The sequence below is a fragment of the Neofelis nebulosa genome, chromosome 18 (assembly GCF_028018385.1).
Source record: "Neofelis nebulosa isolate mNeoNeb1 chromosome 18, mNeoNeb1.pri, whole genome shotgun sequence".
NCBI classification, from domain to species: domain Eukaryota; kingdom Metazoa; phylum Chordata; class Mammalia; order Carnivora; family Felidae; genus Neofelis; species Neofelis nebulosa.
The window spans coordinates 27506580-27527332 of NC_080799.1; the positions used below are offsets into that span (position 1 = coordinate 27506580).

Below are 20753 nucleotides of genomic sequence, written 5' to 3' on the forward strand. Positions count from 1 at the left end.
CCAGCTTTGAGACCCACAAGTCAGACTTCTGGCCATCACCACAAGCTCAAGATCCCAGCCAGATTCCCTGAGGGCTCCCCAGGATGGCCAAGATGCCCAGAGGGGAAGGAACCCCAGGGAAAGTGCCTACCAGGAAGAGTTTCCTTACCAGGCACTGCTGTACCTTCCTAAGGACTGAATTCTTCTTGTGGGTATCTAAAACCAAGGAGTCCAACCGACTCTTCCCCAGGCTGATCAGAAAGGGCACACACTGGGAAGCTGGGACAGAAGCCAGGTAGTGAGCCCTGGAAAGAGACAGAAGAATGAGAGAGGAGGGAACAGTGGCTGTTCTGCATTTGTCCCTGAAATCAGCCTTCACATGCCCAAGAGCTTATCCCAGGACCATTCTTTAAACGTTTGTTCTCCCCAGTGATGTGGCTCCTCTTGGCAGGTAGCAAGCCTCCCACCCATCATGCTCCTCTTCCCACCATGCCCCTCTCCTATGAGCGGGAAGCAAACTCCCATCATGCTCCTCTTTTATAGGCAGGAAGCAAACTTCCATCATGCTTCTCTTCTATGCCCCAGTAGCAATGATCAGGGAATGGGGTCTCCATAAACATATGTTGACTGATGGACTGGCCCAGGGGAGATGAAGGGAAAGAAAGAGAAAAAGTAGAAGAGACAAAGAAGAGAGAATAAAATAGAAAGTAAGAAAGACAAGGAGAGAGCAGAGAAAGTAAGAGAAATGACACCCAATTCTGGCATCTCCGGGGTAGAATCGCCCAAACTCTTGACCATGTATTCTTAACAGAGGCAATATGGCCCCCAAGGGGGAAAAACCGGTTCAGGTAGAGAGAGGGAGTGAAAAAAAAATCTTAGCTATTACAATGATTTGTGAGCCACTAAAGCTCAACTCTATTCAACAAAATCTTATTCCTGATAAATTCTCTCATTCCAGAGAAATTAAATTGTTCCCTTTAGGGAGGCAATAATGAAACAAAGGTTGAGAAAGACTGCTCTAGACCCATACGGCCTACTCATCATGACCACTAGACTGTTCCAAAACCAAATTCTACAGGTTCTTCTTCCTCTATGCCATCCCAGATGTCTTTTTCCCTTTAACCCCAAATCTGTCATTGCTACCAACTTAGTATTACTCAAATCTGTTCTCCCCTCTCCATTCACAGTACTGGGGTTTTATTTATCTCTTCATTCATTCAGCAAATCTCTGCTGCCTGCCAGGCACTGTACTGGGCATGAACACGACATGAGGGGCAGGTGCTCGCTCTCAGGATTTCATCCTAGTAGGATAAAGACAACAGAAACCAGTGAATAAAACAGGCCATTTCAGCCGGTGATAAATGAAAATGGTTCTGCAGTGGAGAATGATGGTAAGGACAGCTGGGGGGCCCGTTCTAAGACAGAGGTATTTAAGCTGGGATGTGGATGAGTGGAAAGAAACAGCCATGCCAAGGGCCAGGCTGTAGAAACAAGCTTTCACTGTCTCCCTCCTTCCAGCCAGGCCCCCTGTCCATCCACTGCATGGACAGAGGTAACCATCTCTCTGAAACATAAACCTGAGGATCGTGCCAGGAATACACGAGGAATACCTCAAGGTGTCACAGAGGCCCTCCCTGATTGGACTGTCCCCTTACCTCTCTGGCCTTCTCTCTCCCAGCTACTCTGCAGACACACACCATGCATTCCCCAGAGTGCTTCACTGAACCAAACATCCCTTGTGCCCCTGCCTGGAGTGTCCATCTTGAACTCCAAAATGCCAGCTCCTTCTCTGAGCTTTACTTTAGTCCCCTCCGACTCTCCAGTCGGAAGGAGACAAGTCCCCCTCCGTGCCCTGTGCCTTTCACTCCTTCCCATGGTAGCAGCACCTGGCTCTCTTAGAGAACCACCCGCTTCACTCGAAAACCTTGCGGTCTGGAGTGGACCCCGCTTCACTCTTGGCTCCGGGGATGTAATACCAAACTAAGCCAGTCAAAGTTACCCATCTCCCCTAATCTCAGTCAGACTCAAAACTTATTGAGAAGGATGAGGGGAAAAAGTCTTTTAACCAGGAAGATATAACCTTGAATCAGCCAGACACAACCACAGAGAAAGAAGTTGTCTAACAGAGAAGCCTACAGAGGAAAGCTGGGTTAAAAGACAGATAGATGACCACTGAGACCCTGGATCCAGCCATGCCTGACGTCTATCCCTGGACTTTCCAGTTACCTGGAACCAAAACTGCCCTTTACTGTCTAAGCCAGTTTGAGCTAAGGCTTTATCACTTTCAACCAAAGAGCAACTTGACATTATAATTGACTTCATGCTTGTCTATTCCCCCTCCCCAAGATTGTAAGCTCTTGTATGGAGGAAAATAAATTATCTTTGAGGACACAGTAAGCACTCAGTAAATATTTTTTGAAGAAATGAGGGCAATTAACAGCAAGAGAAGGAAGAGGGAAATAAAGAGAAGAGGAAGAGTGTCCAGACTATGAAAAGCAGGGCTGCGCCCTCCCACATCTGAATGCCCACACATACCAGGAGAAATCCCCATGACTTACATCAGCCCTGATCACTTTGGAGCCTGGCACAGCTGAGAGGCCAGCCCAGACGGGACCTGTGTCAAGGACATTCACTCAGGCTTGGGTTGCTTTGGCTTTGGTTTTTAAATAACCGAAAAAAAGCAAGAGTGTCTGTCTGAAACGTTTACATGGGACTCAGAATTTAAATCCTGATTTGCAAGGGCTTAACCATGGAAGACACTCTCCACTCTGTCTCTGGTTCCTCACAAAAACCCGGGGGTAGATGGCTTGGATGGCTCCCACCAATCTCACTCTTGGGCCAGAGAGGGGAGCCAATGTTCACTTACGGGAGGGCAGCCAAGAGGAAGGGCGGCAGAGAGGATCTGGAGACCTCCCAGTATTTCCACGCCAAACAATTAACCTGAAAGATTAAAGCAGTTCTAGGAATTTAGTCCTGTAGTAATAAGAGCAAACACAGACTGTGCTTTCTGTGGGCCAGGCACTGTGCTAAGTGCTCTGTATACACTTACTTTCTATTTAATAAAACACCCTACGATGTAGGTACTGCTACTGTGCCCAGTTTATGCATGAGAAAACTGAGGCAATCACAAAGGGAATACAAAAATTTAAGTCTGAGAATGCTCCCCTGTTTTGCTTATAACTGCAAGGAAGTAAGATATTAGATTAATTAAAGAAGGAGGCCATTAGGGGCACCTGGGTGGCTCAGTCGGTTGAGCGGCCGACTTCAGTCAGGTCAAGATCTCACGGCTTGCAAGTTCGAGCCCTGCATTGGGCTCTGTGCTGACAGCTCAGAGTCTGGAGCCTATTTCGGTTTCTGTGTCTCCCTCTCTCTCTGCCCCTAACCCACTCGCATTCTGTCTCTGTCTCTCTCAAGAATAAATAAACATTAAAAAAAATTTTTTTTTTTAAAAAGAAGGAGGTAGGGGCGCCTGGGTGGCGCAGTCGGTTAAGCGTCCGACTTCAGCCAGGTCACGATCTCGCGGTCCGTGAGTTCGAGCCCCGCGTCAGGCTCTGGGCTGATGGCTCGGAGCCTGGAGCCTGTTTCCGATTCTGTGTCTCCCTCTCTCTCTGCCCCTCCCCCGTTCATGCTCTGTCTCTCTCTGTCCCAAAAATAAATAAAAAACGTTAAAAATAAAAAAATAAAAAAAATAAAAAGAAGGAGGCCATTAGACTAATGTGGCCCTAATGACACGGTGCCCTCAGTGAGCACACCAAAATCTAAGTCTGTAAATGCCTTGAGGTTATGAAATCAAAGCACTGACGACAACCATCGCAAAGAGCCAACTGGGCTTTAAGCGACAGCCAGTCAAATAATTTCCTTTCTCTGCGTCTGCACCTTTCTCTCTCTAAGTCTTTCCAGAGCGCTCCAAACCACTTCCTGTTTGGTGCTGCCTGATTCTAATCGATTTTTTGCTCAAGTTAACTCTTAAAATTTTTAATACTCCTCAGTTTACCTTTTAACAGAGATACAACTTGACTGTCTCTGGGTTTGGGATTGGTGACATAAACTGTGGTATATCCACATAACCGAATGCTGTGCAACTATTTTGTTTCAATAAGGTAGACTTGTATCTGTGAACACCGGAATGATGGCCAGGTCCTATTTTATATACATACACCCATGTTACAGAGCGAAACAGAACAGTGTATATAGTATGAACTCATTTGTGGTTCATTTTTTTGTTTTTTGTTTTTTTAAATTTTTTTTTCAACGTTTTTTATTTATTTTTGGGACAGAGAGAGACAGAGCATGAACAGGGGAGGGGCAGAGAGAGAGGGAGACACAGAATCGTCAACAGGCTCCAGGCTCCGAGCCATCAGCCCAGAGCCTGACGCGGGGCTCGAACTCACGGACCGCGAGATCGTGACCTGGCTGAAGTCGGACGCTTAACCGACTGCGCCACCCAGGCGCCCCAATGGTTCGTTTTTTTTTTTTAATTACACGTACATATGTTTTATACACACCAAAAAAAAAAAAAAAACCTCTCAAAGTTGATAACAAACTTTTCCTTGTGGTTACCTTAAGAGCAGGGACTCTCAGGCTTAGATCCTTTGCCATTTTGGGTTGGAGAGTCCTTGTGTGTGGGGCTGCATTGTAGTTAGGAAGCAGCATCCCTGGCCTCTACTCAATGGATGCCGGTGGCATCTCCCCCAGGAGTAACAACCCGAAGTGTCTCCAGACTTGGCCAAACGGTGCTCTGAGAATCACTGCTCCAGGGGAACTGGGGGGAAAATTTGCTCTCTCTATATTGTCTTTTTTTTAATGATAATTATGTATTTTCAGCAAAAATGTAAACAATAAAGGCAAATTTTCTAATTAACTGGTATTTGAACGTCCTGAGAATGGGAGGATTCTAGGTCAGAAGATTTGTCGGGACAATTCTTCCTCTTTGAACGTGTAGGTCTTCCTCAAAGTGGGTCTGACCTCCATCCATTGGATCGGTGTGATGAGTATAAAGGACACAACCATGCCGGGGTCCAGGTTCCAGAAATAATTTGCTTTCCTCCCTGCCTGGGTCAATAGTTCTCACCAGGGAACTTCTGGAAATGTCAATTAGGAGGCTTCACCCCAGGCTTACTGTAAGGGAAGGGAAACTGCCAGTGAGGCTCTATAATCTGCGTTGGCTTTTCTTTTTTTATTCTGTGTGTTTTTAACAGCTTTACTGAGGAATACTGATATGCAAAGACCTGCACGTATTTAACGGGTACACTGTGATGAGTTTGGACACATGCAAACACCATGATGCCATTATGACAAGCAAGGTAACAGACACATCCAACACGTCCCAGTTTGCTTGTGTCTCTTTGTTTCTCTTTTTGTGGTAAGAGCACTTAACGTGAGAGCTACCCTCTTAACAAATTCTGAAGTGCACAATATCATATTGTTAATTACAGGCACAGCGCTGCACAGCAGATTTCTAGAACTTATTCATCTAGCAACACTGAAACTTTATACCCATCAAACAACTCCAGCCTTCCAGGTAATGCTGATGCTCACATTTGGGAACCACTGACACAATGGACAATCCAATGGAATGGCAGAGCTTTGTGAAATTTTTGCATAGTCCTCCAATGACCTCAAAGGATTATACACCAAGCTTTACTCTTACTTCCTGGCTCTCGGGAAGAGAATTCGTTGGTTGGAAACTTTTCATTCAGATCTGCAACACTCGGGCCTGAGTTGGGAAGATGCCTTGTACATCTGCCCGCTCACCCTCTCTGGACCCTGTATCACCGACGGTTTACATTTCCAAGTCCAAATGCTGTTCCCAAGGCCTATCCTTACTTGCTTAGATCCACTAAAAAGTCAGTGTCTGCCTCTGGTCTCCCCAAAAAGTTAACGAGCCTCCCTAGCCATTTGGAAAATGAAGTATTAAATGAAGAAGGAAAGTACTCTCCTTGGAGTATTGTTCCTTATTCCAGGTTACCCCTGGAAAGGCTGGGATGGAGGGAACGACCTTCAGTCTCAGGAGGACATAATTAGGAATATGAGAAATGGTATACCCTACCACTGGATTTTCAGGTTCAGATCTGAGTATGGAACAACCCATCTGTTGAAGCTCTGGCTGTAGAGATGGGTTATCTGGAGCTTTTGAAAGAGAAACTGGAGAAAAACCTGGCTCAGTATTTGGCCCCACGTCATCACCTGCATGGGAATATATATCTTGGCACAAATATCTTAAGCCACCACAGTCCATCAAGGCCCACGACTGGGGCAAGGAGAGAGAACGAGAGGCATGAATGTGCTACGATGGTACCTGATACGGTGAGAGCAGGGAGAGGTTGTTCTCAAAATAGTGGAAATGGGCCAGAAAGGAGTCCGCATTCATGGCATCAATGTGCGAGCACGTCACGCCTTTGACCAGCTGCCCTGTGCTGGAAAACAAAACAAGGGACCCGGGAGAAGAGGGGGTGGGGCTGGGGTGCCTGAGTGGCTCAGTCAGTTAAGCATGTGACTCTTGATTTTGGCTGAGGTCATGATCCCAGGGTCATGGGATCAAGCCAGAGTCAGTCTCTGCGCTGAGCATGGAGCCTGCTTGGGATTCTCTCTCTCTCTCTCTCTCTCTCTCTCTCTCTCTCTCTCTCTCTCTCTCTCCCTCCCTCCCCCTCTCCCTCTCCCTCTCCCTCTCCCTCTCTCTCTGCCCCTCCCCTGCTCGTGTGCATGCTTGCACATGTGCACCCTCTCCCTCTCTCAAGGAAAAAAAAAAAAAGGAAGGGGTTGGGGAGGGAGAGGAAAGAAGGACTAGAGAAGGCAGGCCTGATGGGACACAGGCTGCAGACAGCCAACTTTCCCTCCTGGGAAATCAGGCTCCAGAGGGCCTGTCAGCCCCCAGACCAAGTACACCCGCCTACCTCAGCAGCTCCTCAGGCCTTCTGGTTGTCTTTGACAGAAGCTCAAACAGGAACAAGGCCTGAGGGAAGAGAATGGTTGCCAGCATGGATGGAGCGGTCACTTACTCACTGCTGAGCAATGTGTGCCTGGTACCATGAGGCCCTTGGAGGAAGACACACAATGATCCCATTTTCCAGATGGGGAAGGCTTAGGCTTAACAGGCTATGTTATGACCCAGGCCCACACAATTGCCAGGTGGTAGAGCTGGGATGTGAACTGGGGTCGGAGTAATTGCAGAACCCACGCTCCCACACCCTGGGGATTCCCTATGCTCTAGGACCGGAATGAGGGGCAAAGCCATCAGACGGCAGGCTGGAACTTTACTTTCTATGCTTTACGAAGCCGCTGACCAGGTGAGCACCCTCCGTAGCCCCTATTTCCACGCCCACCTGCTAGCTCCCAGGAAGTAAAAGTGGAAGAGACAGATGAATAGACCAGGACAGTCTAGAAAGTACCATGAATAAAGTAACTCCTGCTTGCAGCACTCACTCCCCTCCAACCCTCCCAGATGGGCACTCTAGAAGAACAATATCTAGCAGGCAGGGGAGCCGTTTGTTTTAAGGAACGTAATTTTACAGAACACCTAACTTGCAGATGCGATCAAGTATGACATTCATCTATTTTATAGACTCTGGAACTTTGAATGTAATTCCCCAAACAGAATAAATTGTGAGCCAGCATTAGGCAGAGGCATCTGTGACAGGGCAGCCAGGCCCAGGAGAAAGGAACAGCTAGGGAGGTAAGTTCCTGAAGCTCTGTGTGTAGCCCCAGTTATCTCCTCAGGCAGAATCAAGTTCTGGGACCCTCCCACAGTCTTCCCCATCACAGGAAACGGCCACTCCATCAACGCGGTTGCTGAGAAAAAGTGGCTGGAAGACATCTGTGGCAGGATGTGTTTTCCAAAGTGGCCACAAATTATGCTCTTCTAGAACCTTCCAGAACCACTATCCCACCAAAAGGTGGAATCTTTGTCCTCTCTGCATGAAGCTGGGGGCGGGGCTGGGTGACTGCCTCCACAGATAGAGCAAAGCAAAAGTGATGCTATGTGACTTCCCCAAGGCGAGGTCACCAAGGTGACACAGCGTCTCATGGATCTCTCCCCTGGGAGTCCCAAACCACCCACAGAAGGCCGGCCACCCTGCATGGGAATGCATGCAGTTCCTAGGGCTGCAGTAACAAATTACCATGAACTTGGTGGCTGAAAACAATAGAAATCATTCGTTCAGAGTTCTGGAAGCCAGAAGTCAGAAATCAAGGAGTCAGCAGAAAGGAGCTCCCGCCAAAGGCTGTAGGGGAGAATCCTTCCTCCCCTCTTCTAGCTTCTGGTGGCTCCAAGCGGTTCCGGCTTATGGCTACATCACTCGGGTTTCTGCCTTCGTCTTGACATGGCCTTCTGTACGCACATCCGATCCCTTTTGTCTGCATCTCTCTACCATCCGGGTTGTCGCCTCTCATAAGGGCTCTTGTCACTGGATTTAGGGCCTGCTCAGATAACTGAGACTGGTCTCGTCTTGAGATCCTTAGTTAAATCTGCAAAAACTCTTCTTCCCAAATAAGGCCACGTTCCCACGCACACGTTTTTGGTGGACGTATATTTGGCGGGGGCACCGTTCAGCCCACAACATGGAGAGAACATACACAGGTGGAGAGAGACGCCCCCAGCCCTTTGAGAATGCGTCCAGAATGCGACCACTGGTTACCACCCGCGTTGCCACCACCTAGTCCAAGCCACTTGTCTTATCTGGAATACACAATAGCCTCCTGACTGGTCCCCTTGCTTCCACTCTTGCTCTCAATTCAGTCCCCGTGCAGCAGCTGTGGGATTCGATGCAAACGAAAGTCAGAGCACAACCCTTCTCAAACCCTCCCAACAGCTCCTCATGTCACCCACAGTAGAAGGCAGTCCTCACGGTGTCCCTAGGGGTCCTGAAGATCAGCCCCTCCCATAACCTCTCTGAGCACAGGGAGGTCGTCTCCAGCTACCCCCGTCAAAAAGAGCCCACTGTCTACCCTTTCCCATTTTGATTTAGGTTCTCCTTAGCACGCATCATCATCTAGCACAGCTTGGGTTTTACCCACTAATCTTTTATCTCGTCTGTCTCCCTCCTTCACAGGATGGAAATTGTGGGCCAGCAGGCCCTTTTTGTCTACTTTGTTCACGGCTGCATCCCCAGCAACGTGAACAGCTCCTGGCATCAACTTTCGATGAGTGGATAAAATGCAGAGTTGATTGAATGAAAGTCCAGAGAGCTCGAAGAGGCTTCAGCCTCCAAAGCACAGTCCTCCCCAAGCAGCCTCAGCACCAGCAGCCCTTAATAATACGTGTGATAACCGCTAATAGTTAGAGTGCACTGCCATGTGCCCAGTGGTATAAAGATACATCTTGCATCACTGATTCTCATGAAATCATCCCCATTTCGCACATGAGAAAACTGAGGCCGAGTGAGAAGAAGCACCCCAAAATTAACTGATAGCCACACCCAAATACACACTCAGGTCTTGTCCAATTTCTTAACACTACACTGTTTTGCCTCCTGAGTTTAATTACACGGAAATAAATTTCTTTTACCAAATTAACCTTAAACAGAACTTTCCCACAAGGCAGACTCAAAAATTCAGGAGTGATCTGGGCATCTTATTACTAATAAAAAATGTATACAGTAAAGTCTTAGTTTGCGAGCATAATTTGTTCCAGAAACATGGTTGTAATCCAAAGCACTTGTATATCAAAGCGAATTTCAAGAACCACTGGCTCAGTTGTGATCATGTGACGTTCAGCATCACGTGCTACTTGTATTATAAGACATTGCTCTTTTACCAAGTTAAAATTTATTAGAAATGTTTGCTCATCTTGCAGGACCCTCACAGAACAAGTTACTCACAACCCAAGGTTCTACTGTATTTAGTTTTGTTTTGGTTTTTAATTTTTTTTAATGTTTTATTTTTATTTTTGAGAAATGCTCCCGCTGCGAACAGAGGAGGGGCAGAGAGAGGGAGATAAAGAATCTGAAGCAGGCTGAGCTGTCAGCACAGAGACCAACAATGCAGGGCTCAAACCCATGAACCACGAAATCACGACCTGAGCCAAAGCTGGATGCTTAACCAACTGAGCCAGACACCCCTACTGCATTTAGCTTAAAACTCTAGGAATTTCCTAAGTGAGGAGAGCCATCAAGGTGTCTTTTGTTATGTGAATGATGACTTCAGGAAAACACCTGAGGAAGGAGGGATGTTGCAGAAAGAACCAAACACAGGATTGGAGGGTTGGAACTTTCAGTCCCACCCCCAACCTGCAGGGAGGGGAGAAGGGCTAGATGTTGAACCAATCATCAATGGCCAATGTTTTAATCAACCATGCTTACATAATAATGCCTCCATAAAAATCCAAAAGCACCAGGTTCAGAGAGCTTTCAGTTGGTGAACATGTAGGTGTTGGGAGGGTGGTGCATCCGGAGAGGGCGTGGAAGCCCTGTACCCTTTCCCCCATATACCTTGTCCGATGCATCTCTTCAATCTGGCTGTTCCTGGGTTATATCCTTTTATAATAAGCCGATGAGCTAGTAAGTAACATGTTTGAATTCTGTGAGCCACTCTACCAAATTAATCAAACCAAGGTGGGGGTAGCAGGGTCATTGGAACCTTCAATCTAAAACTGGGAGGTCAGAAGCACAGGGGACAGCCAAGACTGGTGACTGGCACTTGCAGTTGAGGGGCAGGGGGTATAGTATTGCAGGACTGAACCCTTACCCTGTGGGATCTGATGCTATTGCCAGTATACAGTGTCAGAATGGAGTTGAATTGTGGAACACCCACGATTCTCTGCTATGTTGGAGAATTCCTTGTTGGTGTGGGAGCCTCCAACCCCCAACACACACACATACACACACATCCAAATTGGTGTCAGAATCCTTAGTGATCATACCTGACTCCTCCGAAGTTCCTTTTCCTTTAGGACTGTTGTGTTAAATCCGGGTTCCCTCCGTAAACTGAAGAGAGATACTTCTTTAAAGAAAGCCCCCTGTATTTCCACAATGCCTGAGACAGTGTCTCCTGCTTCGATCATCTGCCAAGAGTGAGAATAAACGTAATGACCACCTCGTAGAAGGTGCACTGAACTTTGCACAAGGCCCAGGAACTGTGTCAGTGATTCACACGCCATAAGATTCAGCATTATCTGCTCAGCAACCCTGTGAGGTGGGGGATTTCCCTTACCCCATTTTGCAGGTAAGAAAACTGAGGCTTCATAAATAATTGGTTGAAAGTTGATAAGTAAGATTCAAAGATTCAAGCACAAGTCTGTCTTATTCAGGAACGCATACAATTTTAACCAAACGTGCTATTGCTCTCGGCAAGGTGTTGATATTTTAAGCCAAACTCCTTAAGTTTGGTCTCCTAACAGATTTTGTAACTGGACATAGCAGGTCTGATAGAATAGGATACCCAAAGACCCACTGCCAAGTGAGAATATAGGTGTGACTTCAGATCATGGAAGAGGCTTTCAGAAGCACTCTGAGACCTTCAGGATTCATTTTTAGATTTGAAAAACTTTTTTCTTTCTTTTTTTTTTTTTTCAACGTTTTTTATTTATTTTTGGGACAGAGAGAGACAGAGCATGAACGGGGGAGGGGCAGAGAGAGAGGGAGACACAGAATCAGAAACAGGCTCCAGGCTCCGAGCCATCAGCCCAGAGCCCGACGCGGGGCTCGAACTCACGGACCGCGAGATCGTGACCTGGCTGAAGTCGGATGCTTAACCGACTGCGCCACCCAGGCGCCCCTGAAAAACTTTCAAAAATTATTATATCAAGAAACCTAATTTAACTAAAGTCTTCCGGAGTCAACTGGTGAAGGAAAGCACCAGGGTCTGGGAAGAAATATAGTGTGACCCAAAGAGCTCCTTCTGGAAAGGAGGAAAGGTGGGCACCAGGAGAAGGCATCATCTAGGTTCAGAATGCTCCCTCGCCAAAGGCTGAGCTAACCCCAGCCCTGAGTCGACAGCCCAAAGTCATAGCCCACTCACAACACCCCAAAACCACATACTCTGTGAGCCACACGGCTGAGGATGAGATGTCTTCCTCTCACCTTGCTGAGGACGCCTTGCTGCTGGGCAGGTGACAAGTCGGACACATGCAGGGAGATCGTGCTTCTCAGGACCTGCAAGAGGTCCCTGCGATCCATGCTGTAGAAGGCCTGGGTGCCAACCCCAGCCAGCAGCACGCCCATCTGGCTGACATTGTAGAAAGACAGCACCTGGCAAGACGGGCCGCGAGGAGCGTGAGGTTCTGTTCTGGTTTCTCACCTGGCCGACACTTGCCCCTCTGCGTGCTGGGTATCTGGGATGGGTACCAGGGGCACCACGGTGAACAGACACATGCTGCCCTCCCAGACCTTCCCTCCTTCCTTCTATCAGAAAAGAGAGGTGGTATCAAAACACAACACAGAAGGCAAGTGCTCTGCCGGGGGAAGTACCCTGCTGTCCGAGGCCACAGTACAAATATCAGAAAGTGATGATCCATGCACCACAGCTGGGCAGGCAATAGGCTTTTGTGTGTGTGTGTGTGTGTGTGTGTGTGTGTGTGTGTGTGTGTGTGTTTAATTTGAACTGGCTGACAACATTTAAAAACTGAGGAAACTGGGGCACCTGGGTGGCTCAGTTGGTTAAACACCCGACTTCGGCTCAGGTCATGATCTCATGGTTCGTGAGTTCAAGCCCTGCATCAGGCTCTGACAGCTCGGAGTCTGGAGCCCGCTTCAGATTCTGTGTCCCCCTCTCTCTCAACCCCTCCCCCGCTCACACTCTGTCTCACTCTCTCTCTCAAAAACAAATAAATATTAAAAAAAATTTTTTTTAAACTGAGGAAAGTTGGAGGCACCTGGGTGGCTCAGTTGGTTAAGCATTCAGCTCTTGATTTCGGGGCTCAGATCATATCCCTCGGTTCATGAGTTGGAGCCCCAAGTTGGGCTCTCCACTGACAGTGCGGAGCCACTTAGGTTTCTCTCTCTCTCTCTCTCTCTCTCTCTCTCTCTCTCTCTCTCTCTGCCCCTTCCCACCCCTCTCTCTCCTCTCTCTCTTTCTCTCTGTCAAAATAAATAAATAAACTTAAAACAATTTTTTTAATTGGGTAAATTTTCATTAAAATCCAGGTTTCAGTCTGATTTTTTAAAAAATCTGAATGCCAAGCAATACTGGGTCCGGGTTGGCAACAATTGGCAAGAACTGACCAGCAGGTGCCCTTTGAGGCTGGGTCGTGGGGCTGTCAGTTTACCCAGCCCCACGCACTTGTACCGTGCCCAAGGCAGCCCATTTTTCTCATTACGTCACCTGACATAGCAAAGCCCCATGTTCATCTATCTCCATGCAGAAGCTCTGAGTTGAAATAAAGAAATGTTTTGGGGGGGGCACCTGGTGGCTCAGTAGGTTAAGTGTCTGACTTCAGCTCAGGTCATGATCTTGCAGTCCGTGGGTTCGAGCCCTGCGTTGGGCTCTGTGCTGACAGCTCAGAGCCTGGAGCCTGCTTTGGATTCTGTGTCTCCCTCTCTCTCTGCCCCTCCCCCTACTCTCTCTCAAAAAATAAATAAACATTTAAAAAATTAAAAAAAAAAGAAATGTTTCAGGATCTGGGTCTGATATTTTATGACAAATACGATTGTAGCTGTCTGCCCCATCAGAAACTATGCTTGTTTTTTCTCCCTCCTTTAGAGTAAAGATGCCAGATGGTTTTCCATACAAACAGGCACACTCATTCCTTAGGTCTACAAAAAAGCCAGTTGAATGGTTTCCCTGTTATGCTCTGTAGAATGGATAGTCTCTACTGTCCTCAAGGAAAGCAAGACCTTTCGAGCTCTTGGCTTCTTCGTAAGTGGCCTGACCTCTCTGTAGGAAGAGATGGACACTAGGAAAAAGACAAGCCACTTTGTCCAGGGTTGGGAGGGACAAGACAGTCTCCCTCAGCTCCCTAAAATCACATTCACAGAGAACTGTCCAGATAGACTCAGGTGGCCCTAGTCAAAACAGAGAAGGGCTGCAAAGATGTCAAACTAAAGATGCCATGAGGCTAGAGGGCACAAGAAGAATGGGCTATCCTTGGCCTTGAGTCAGAAAGTAACAATGGGCGGACAACGGTCATGGTGCCATGCTGGAGGTAGTTAGCATGGGAGTTAAGCAAGTGGACTCTGAAGCCAGACATCCTGTGTCCCTTTATGTGACCTTGGCAATTCCCTTATACATTCTGTGCCTCTCATGAATGATATGGAAAATGAAGGTTATAACACACTCCTGACTTCACAGAGTTGTTGGAAACACTGAACAACTAACTCACTTAGACCCGAACCTGGCACACAGTAAGTACTTAATGAATATTTGTAATTGTTGTCATTTTGGAACTGGTCCTGATCCAATCCTCATGAACTAGTTGCATCCTGGGACATGGCTATGAGACAGAAAAGGCAGGACACCAAAATGTTTAGGGGCTCAGGTCTCTGGAGCCCCTTCTACCAAGCGCAGGGCAGAGAGACGGCTTCCCCAGGAAAAAGACTCATTTCCCACCCCAGGAGCATCTAGAGCGTGACTAAAGGATCCTGTCCCCCCCCCCCCCCCCCCCCGCCAAGCAAAATCTCCTCTGAGGACAATTCCCTCCCTGCAGCCTAAGATGAGTAAAATAGCATTATCTCTCATCTCAAGATGAGGGATGTGTTCGCAGCCTCAACAACAAGCGAGGAAATCCTGGGATGGATCCCACGCTTTGCAAACAGCACAACAGTAGCTACTACTACTCCCTGAGCTCATACTCAAGGTCACATGTTCCAACCCCTTCCTGTGTACTGACTCAGAATCCTTACAGCCATCCTGCTGCAGAAGTGCTACTGTTATCCCCATCTTACAAACAGGGAAACTGAGGCAAAGAGAATTTAAGCCAATCGTCCAGTGTCCCACAGCTAGTAAATGGCAGAGCAAGTCCCCTTCGGTACTATTTTCTTACTGATTGGCCACCCTCCCTGTGTATCACTGGCCCTTGGGTCTCAGAGCATTAAAAAGAGTTCAAAGCTCCAACTGACCTTCTCATGGGCCAAGTATTTGGCAGACAAGATGATGACCTGGCTCTTGGCCCAGCCTGAGACCTGGTTGAGAGTTGAGATGGCGCCATGCACAGCCTCAGGGGAGAGGGATTCCAGCTGACTGTGGGTCAAGGCCACAACCGCATCCGACAAAGAGCCCAGAGTCTCATTGAGGGTCTGGTTCTCCGTGGCAATGTCCAGGAGGTTGGCTTTGAGCTAGAAGGGAAGCAGGCTGAAATGAGGCTCGATAACAAGCAGGACAGTGGCTCCCTCTGCCTACACCCTGGGGTTGTCACAACACCACCACCACCCTGCCTTCCCACCCCCTCCACCCTGTCGTCAAGCCCTAGCCAGACAATGAGTCGCCCACTGAGAACACCACCTCCTCTAGCCTTGACCTTAACATGCCGCAAATTCACTTTGTGCTTCATTTAAATATTAATTTGCTATTAAATCAAACTTAACACATGGCAGAAGGAAATTTTCTTCACTTTATCCATAATTCCACCACACTCTCATAGCATCTATTTTCTTTCTGTGACCTTGAACCCTGCATCCATACACGTCTGTTTTTCTTTCATGAAATATCCATGGTGTTTTTCATAATATGTAATCCACGTAAAAATAATTCTCAACAGTAACAAGAAAGTAAAAGTCTCCTAAAAATCCTACCTCATAAAAATAACTGATTAATTAAAGTAATGGGGCATGTATGTGTCTAAGATTTCTGACGCCTTTATAAATATATGCATTATAAGTAAACTACAGCATGTAGTTTTCACACAGTTGTAATATGAATGGAAGTGCAATGTTCTATGCTTTTTACTGAAAACTGTTTTTATACATGTTTTCACATTTCTGGCATATCCTTAACAATTATTTTATTATAATATACTTGTTTAGTGATACAGTAACTGCTTCCAGTAAAGGTGATAAAATTATCTGTTGTAACATGAGCTCTGTACCAAAAAAAAAGAACCGTTCCTGTTTTAACACCTGAAGTTGTAGGAATATATTCATCACAGACAAGTGCACCAGGCAATACTGAAATGGCCACTTGGGGGCAGCAGAGCGAAGTGAAAGAAACAGCTGTCACAGCCCCTGGGTTCTCCAAATTCCGCAGCTGTCCTTCCTCAGGACTCAGCTTCCCAGTCTGTTAAGACGGTGGCATGTGGTAGGGCAGTGATTCTCAAAGCCCTGTGGTCCTTGACGAGCAGTGTCCCTGGATGCTTGTTAGAAATGCAGATTCTTGGGGCGCCTGGGTGGCGCAGTCGGTTAAGCGTCCGACTTCAGCCAGGTCACGATCTCGCGGTCCGTGAGTTCGAGCCCCGCGTCGGGCTCTGGGCTGATGGCTCAGAGCCTGGAGCCTGTTTCCGATTCTGTGTCTCCCTCTCTCTCTGTCCCTCCCCCGTTCATGCTCTGTCTCTCTCTGTCCCAAAAATAAATAAAAAAAACGTTGAAAGAAAAAAAAATTTTAAAAAAAAAGAAATGCAGATTCTTAGGCCCTACTCCCGCCCTCCTGAACCAGAGACTCTGGGCAAGAAGCCCAGCAACCTTATTTTAACAAGTCCTCCAGGTGACTCTGATGCACGCTCTGGTTTCAGAAGTACTGAGCTAGGTGATCCCAAAAGGAACACTGCTATCTTCATTTGCTCGGACTTTCTTTTTTTGCAGCCATGGCTACACATGCAACCTGTGGTCTTAAAATACATTTCTTTTATGTTTGCTTTGAGCTTGCTTGGGAGGGATTCTTTTCCTTCGAAATAAAAATATGTGAGGCACCTGGGTGTTTCAGTCAGTTAAGCGTCTGAGTTCAGCTCAGGTCATGATCTCACGGCTCGTGAGTTCGAGCCCCACGTCGGGCTCTGTGCTGACAGCTCAGAGCCTGGAGCCTGCTTCAGATTCTGTATCTCCCTCTCTCTCTGCCCCTCCCCCGCTCATTCTCTCTTCTCTCTCTCTCTCTCTCTCTCTCTCAAAAATAAGTAAACATAAAAAAATAAATTAAAGGGGCAGCTGGGTGGCTCAGTCAGTTAAGTGTCTGACTTCGGCTCAGGTTATGATCTCGCGGTTCGTGAGTTCCAGCCCCGCATGGGGCTTTGTGCTGACAGCTCAGAGCCTGAAGCCTATTTCAGATTCTGATTCCCTCTGTCTCTGCCCCTCCCCCACTCGCACTCTGTGTGTGTGTCTCTCTCTCTCAAAAATAAAGATTAAAAAACTAATTAATTAATTAATTTTAAAAAATATGTTCTGATCAAGATAATGATGACTATTGTCAAATGTCAAATGGGATCGGGGATTTTATAGTTACATGTGAAAAGCTGCTGTGAAATTATTGATGGTTCTATCAACCTTTTCTTTAATGTTGTTCTCACATCATCTTTTCCATTAAAAAAAAAAAAATGAGAAGGGCCAAAAAAATGAGAGAAGCAGGGCAGAATTGAGACTTTAAGGGAAGAAAGGAGAGATGGAGGGAGAGAGTACATGAGAAACAGCCTGTGTCAGTTTGTGCAGAGCTTTGGTCTAGGAACTCAACAAATACACCTAATCCGGGCATCTCAACCAAGGCTGCACTAGAATCATATGAGGAACTTTTAAAACATACCATTCCCAGGCCACACCTCTGACCAGTACCTGGAGAATCTCCGGGAACCGAGCTGGCCGAGTGCTAATGCAGAGCCAGGTTTGAGAACCTTGCTTTTATCTCCTTGCTGTTCCAAGCACGGTAACCGGACCAGCTGCTTCAGCATCGCCTGGAAGCTTGTTAGATGTGCAGTCTCCCTCCACTTAGGGCTCCACTCAGACCCACTGAATCACAAGCCACATTTAGGATCCCCAGGTGATCCTTATGCACAGTTAAGCTCGAGATGGCCACTCTGAATTCTGATCTATTCTGGGTTTTCCCCGATACTGTTGAAGCTCATCCCAGGATTTGGGATGGGATGCCATCTGCTGTGGGTGGACCCAGATCCCAATTAACCCCACATATTTTCTCTCAAAGGCCAGGCAGGACTGTGCTCCCCAATTCTCCGGACATTTCCCCAGGGCCCTGTGCCCCATCCGCACCTTCTGAACCCCAGCCTGGAAGCCCCTCAGATGGCTGCACTTGATCATCTGGTGAAGGAGGACTTGAGCCACCGCGGCGTCCAGCAAATCCAGGTCATGGTAGAAACAGACCAGCAGCCCCAGCCTGTGTGGGAAGATAAGGGTGCTGGCAGGGGGCTCAGAGCTGGGGGTCACAACCACAGCCCCCTCCCACACAGAGCCAAGAGTCACGGTCAGAGCAGCTATCACATGCCAGGGACTGTGCTGAACCCTGTACCCGGATTACCCCATCACAGCAACCCTACAAGGCAGATGCACTGAGCCCCATTTCACAGAAAGGCAGACAAACTCAGCATGGTCAAGTGACTGGCCCAAGACTAGACGTGGCCCCAGGACTTAAATCGAGACCCATCCAACTATCTCTCTCTTCCCGAGGCAGTAAGGGGCACAAGGAAAGTGTAGTCCTGAGTTAGCCACAGAAAACTCCCCATTTTCCACATGGAGATAAAGGGTTTGTCCACCCTGAGGGATTCTCTGAGGCAGATGTATTTCCAAGATGGTTTATGACCTACACCACCAGAAAGGAAAGAAAAAGGAAGCATAACAATGTAAGGGCGGAAGTGGGATGTGAACCCTGGTCTAGCTGGGGGTACTGTATTTTGTGGTTAAGAGCATAGATTTAGGCCAACGAGAGTTTGAAGCGCAGCTGTATGGGATGTTTGAGCCAACAAATTACTTAACTTCTCCGCAAGGCTGCTGCACAGTTGAACAGTGCACACGGTGCACTACTGTACAGGGTGGATCTGTCTCTCTGAGCCTTTAATAAAAGGGAGGTTGGCTGTGTTCATCACAGCACATCACAATAAATATGATGAATGTAGGCATCAGGAGTACTGTGAGAGTTCAATGGGAAGAGCCATACCAATTGATTAGCATCCTTCCCGGTAGACACCAGGCACTGATTCATTAATGGATGCTCTTAGAGTTGGTATGAAATCTATTCAATTCAGCATGGCTGGACCACCTGGTTGACCATGCTCAACCTGGATCCACCCTCTTAGAAAGACAGCGTCATGCTCAGACATGACCACAGAAGAGCAACCGGGTCAGGAAGGATTTGAAAATGTGTCGGATGAGAAAAGAAGACTCAAGGGAAGTGAAGGCTGAAGAACTACTGTCCTGAGCACTTACTATGTGTCAGGTGTGCATAAGCCTTACAAGGACCTTGAAAAGGGAGGCAGGTTATTATCTCCCATTTTACAGATGGGGAAGTGGAGGCACAGAGAGGTAAAGTAACACAGCCCAAATCACGCAACTCGTAAGTGGCAGAGCCAGAATTAAACCCAAGAAGTCTGGCTCCAGGTCCCATGTTCTTAACCAGTAAGCTATTTTTGTGTACCCCTAAAAAGGGGACCCAAGCTAATGGGTAAAAATTAGTAAGGATGGGGGAAGAAGGTGTAATAGTTTCATATAAGAACATTCCCTATAAGCGACTCTGATAAAATTTAACATAATACAGTGATGTCAGGGGAAGCACTGTGACATGTGCCCCTGAGAGATGGAGAGATGGTTGAACAGCACTCCCCACTGCATGCTCCCTCCGGCTAATATTCAAACCCTTTCTGGGGTCACCAAGTACATAGCTCCAGGCCTGCTTCTGCTGGAAAGCGTTCCTGGAGGATCATGTTACAATCACTAAATTCTAGAGCCGACATCATCTGTGGACTCCCCACCCGAGAAGCTGGATAACAAGAGGTTCACAAATATGGGGAGCCAAAAGCTATTTCTAATACTTTACCCACCCTAATGGAAACCACACGTTTACCTTGGAATAGACCAAGTACTGAGTATTTAAAATATTCTATTTCTATGCCCACAGCTGGAATCTTAGCACTTGATAAGGTTGCATTAAACGCCTGGCACAGGAGATGCTCAGAAAGCATTTGTTCTACCTCACCCCACCTCCCAACCCTTTCAAAGGGTGTTTCTTTGGGGAAACGCCTCCCGTCACATGCACAAAGACATGGGGCTATATAAAGAGATAGACCAGCCACCCCCCTTCCCTCCCAGGGTCTTCTGCTGCTCAGAGGAAGCTGGTGCTTAGATCACATCTTGGGAAAGAGCTGCGAGGACCCAGAGCCCCCACCCCTTGCCTGTGGATGGTGGAGGTATTCCTCATGTCAAAGCTGGAGGAGCTGATCCTCTCCAGAAACGCCTGGGCCAGGTCAGGGGTGATGTCATAAACTGTGTCCAGCTGCTTGGTGGCATTGTCATAGCTGATAAACAGCCCAATCTGGTAGACAAGGACAGGAAGGGGGTTGACGTGACCCCAAACAGCCCCACCCTTGCGGTCCGCACTGCACCCCATCTCAGAGATTCTGAGATGCCCAGTTCCTGTGGTCATTGATTTCTCAACAGTCTGTAACAACTGCTTTGGTTTCCTCTTCAACCCAAATGCTATTTAGGAAAGTATTATATTTTAATATTGGAGCAGTTGAACTCTTTGAAAGCTAATATTTGCACCCTTATTTGTAGATTTGTTATATGGAGGTCAGAGAATGTGGTCCACAAATGTTTCACTTTGGGGAATCAGGTTTTTTTTTAAGTAGATGAGTTTACAAATGGGCCTCAGGTGATGAAAAAGAGTGTGTGTTCCCATGGTAAGATACAAATATATAGAAAGATATAGATAAATAGATTCAACTTTATTACGTATACCATTCAGATTCTTTCTGTTCTTGTTCA

At 47.3% G+C, this 20753-nt stretch overlaps 1 protein-coding gene across 4 annotated transcripts in view; it reads right to left on the minus strand.

Annotated features, from left to right (window-relative positions):
- OTOA (otoancorin) overlaps nucleotides 1–20753 on the minus strand; it is a 77337-nt gene that overhangs the window by 28295 nt on the left and 28289 nt on the right. For all 4 annotated transcript variants that reach the window (XM_058710513.1, XM_058710512.1, XM_058710516.1 and 1 more), the window contains 9 exons: nucleotides 20162–20301; nucleotides 18030–18153; nucleotides 14967–15182; nucleotides 11994–12161; nucleotides 10835–10975; nucleotides 6873–6931; nucleotides 6278–6395; nucleotides 2846–2919; nucleotides 149–284 (listed from right to left, as the gene is read on the minus strand). In XM_058710513.1, the coding sequence (XP_058566496.1) occupies nucleotides 149–284; nucleotides 2846–2919; nucleotides 6278–6395; nucleotides 6873–6931; nucleotides 10835–10975; nucleotides 11994–12161; nucleotides 14967–15182; nucleotides 18030–18153; nucleotides 20162–20301 (1176 nt within the window). The remainder of the gene's footprint in view (nucleotides 1–148; nucleotides 285–2845; nucleotides 2920–6277; nucleotides 6396–6872; nucleotides 6932–10834; nucleotides 10976–11993; nucleotides 12162–14966; nucleotides 15183–18029; nucleotides 18154–20161; nucleotides 20302–20753) is intronic.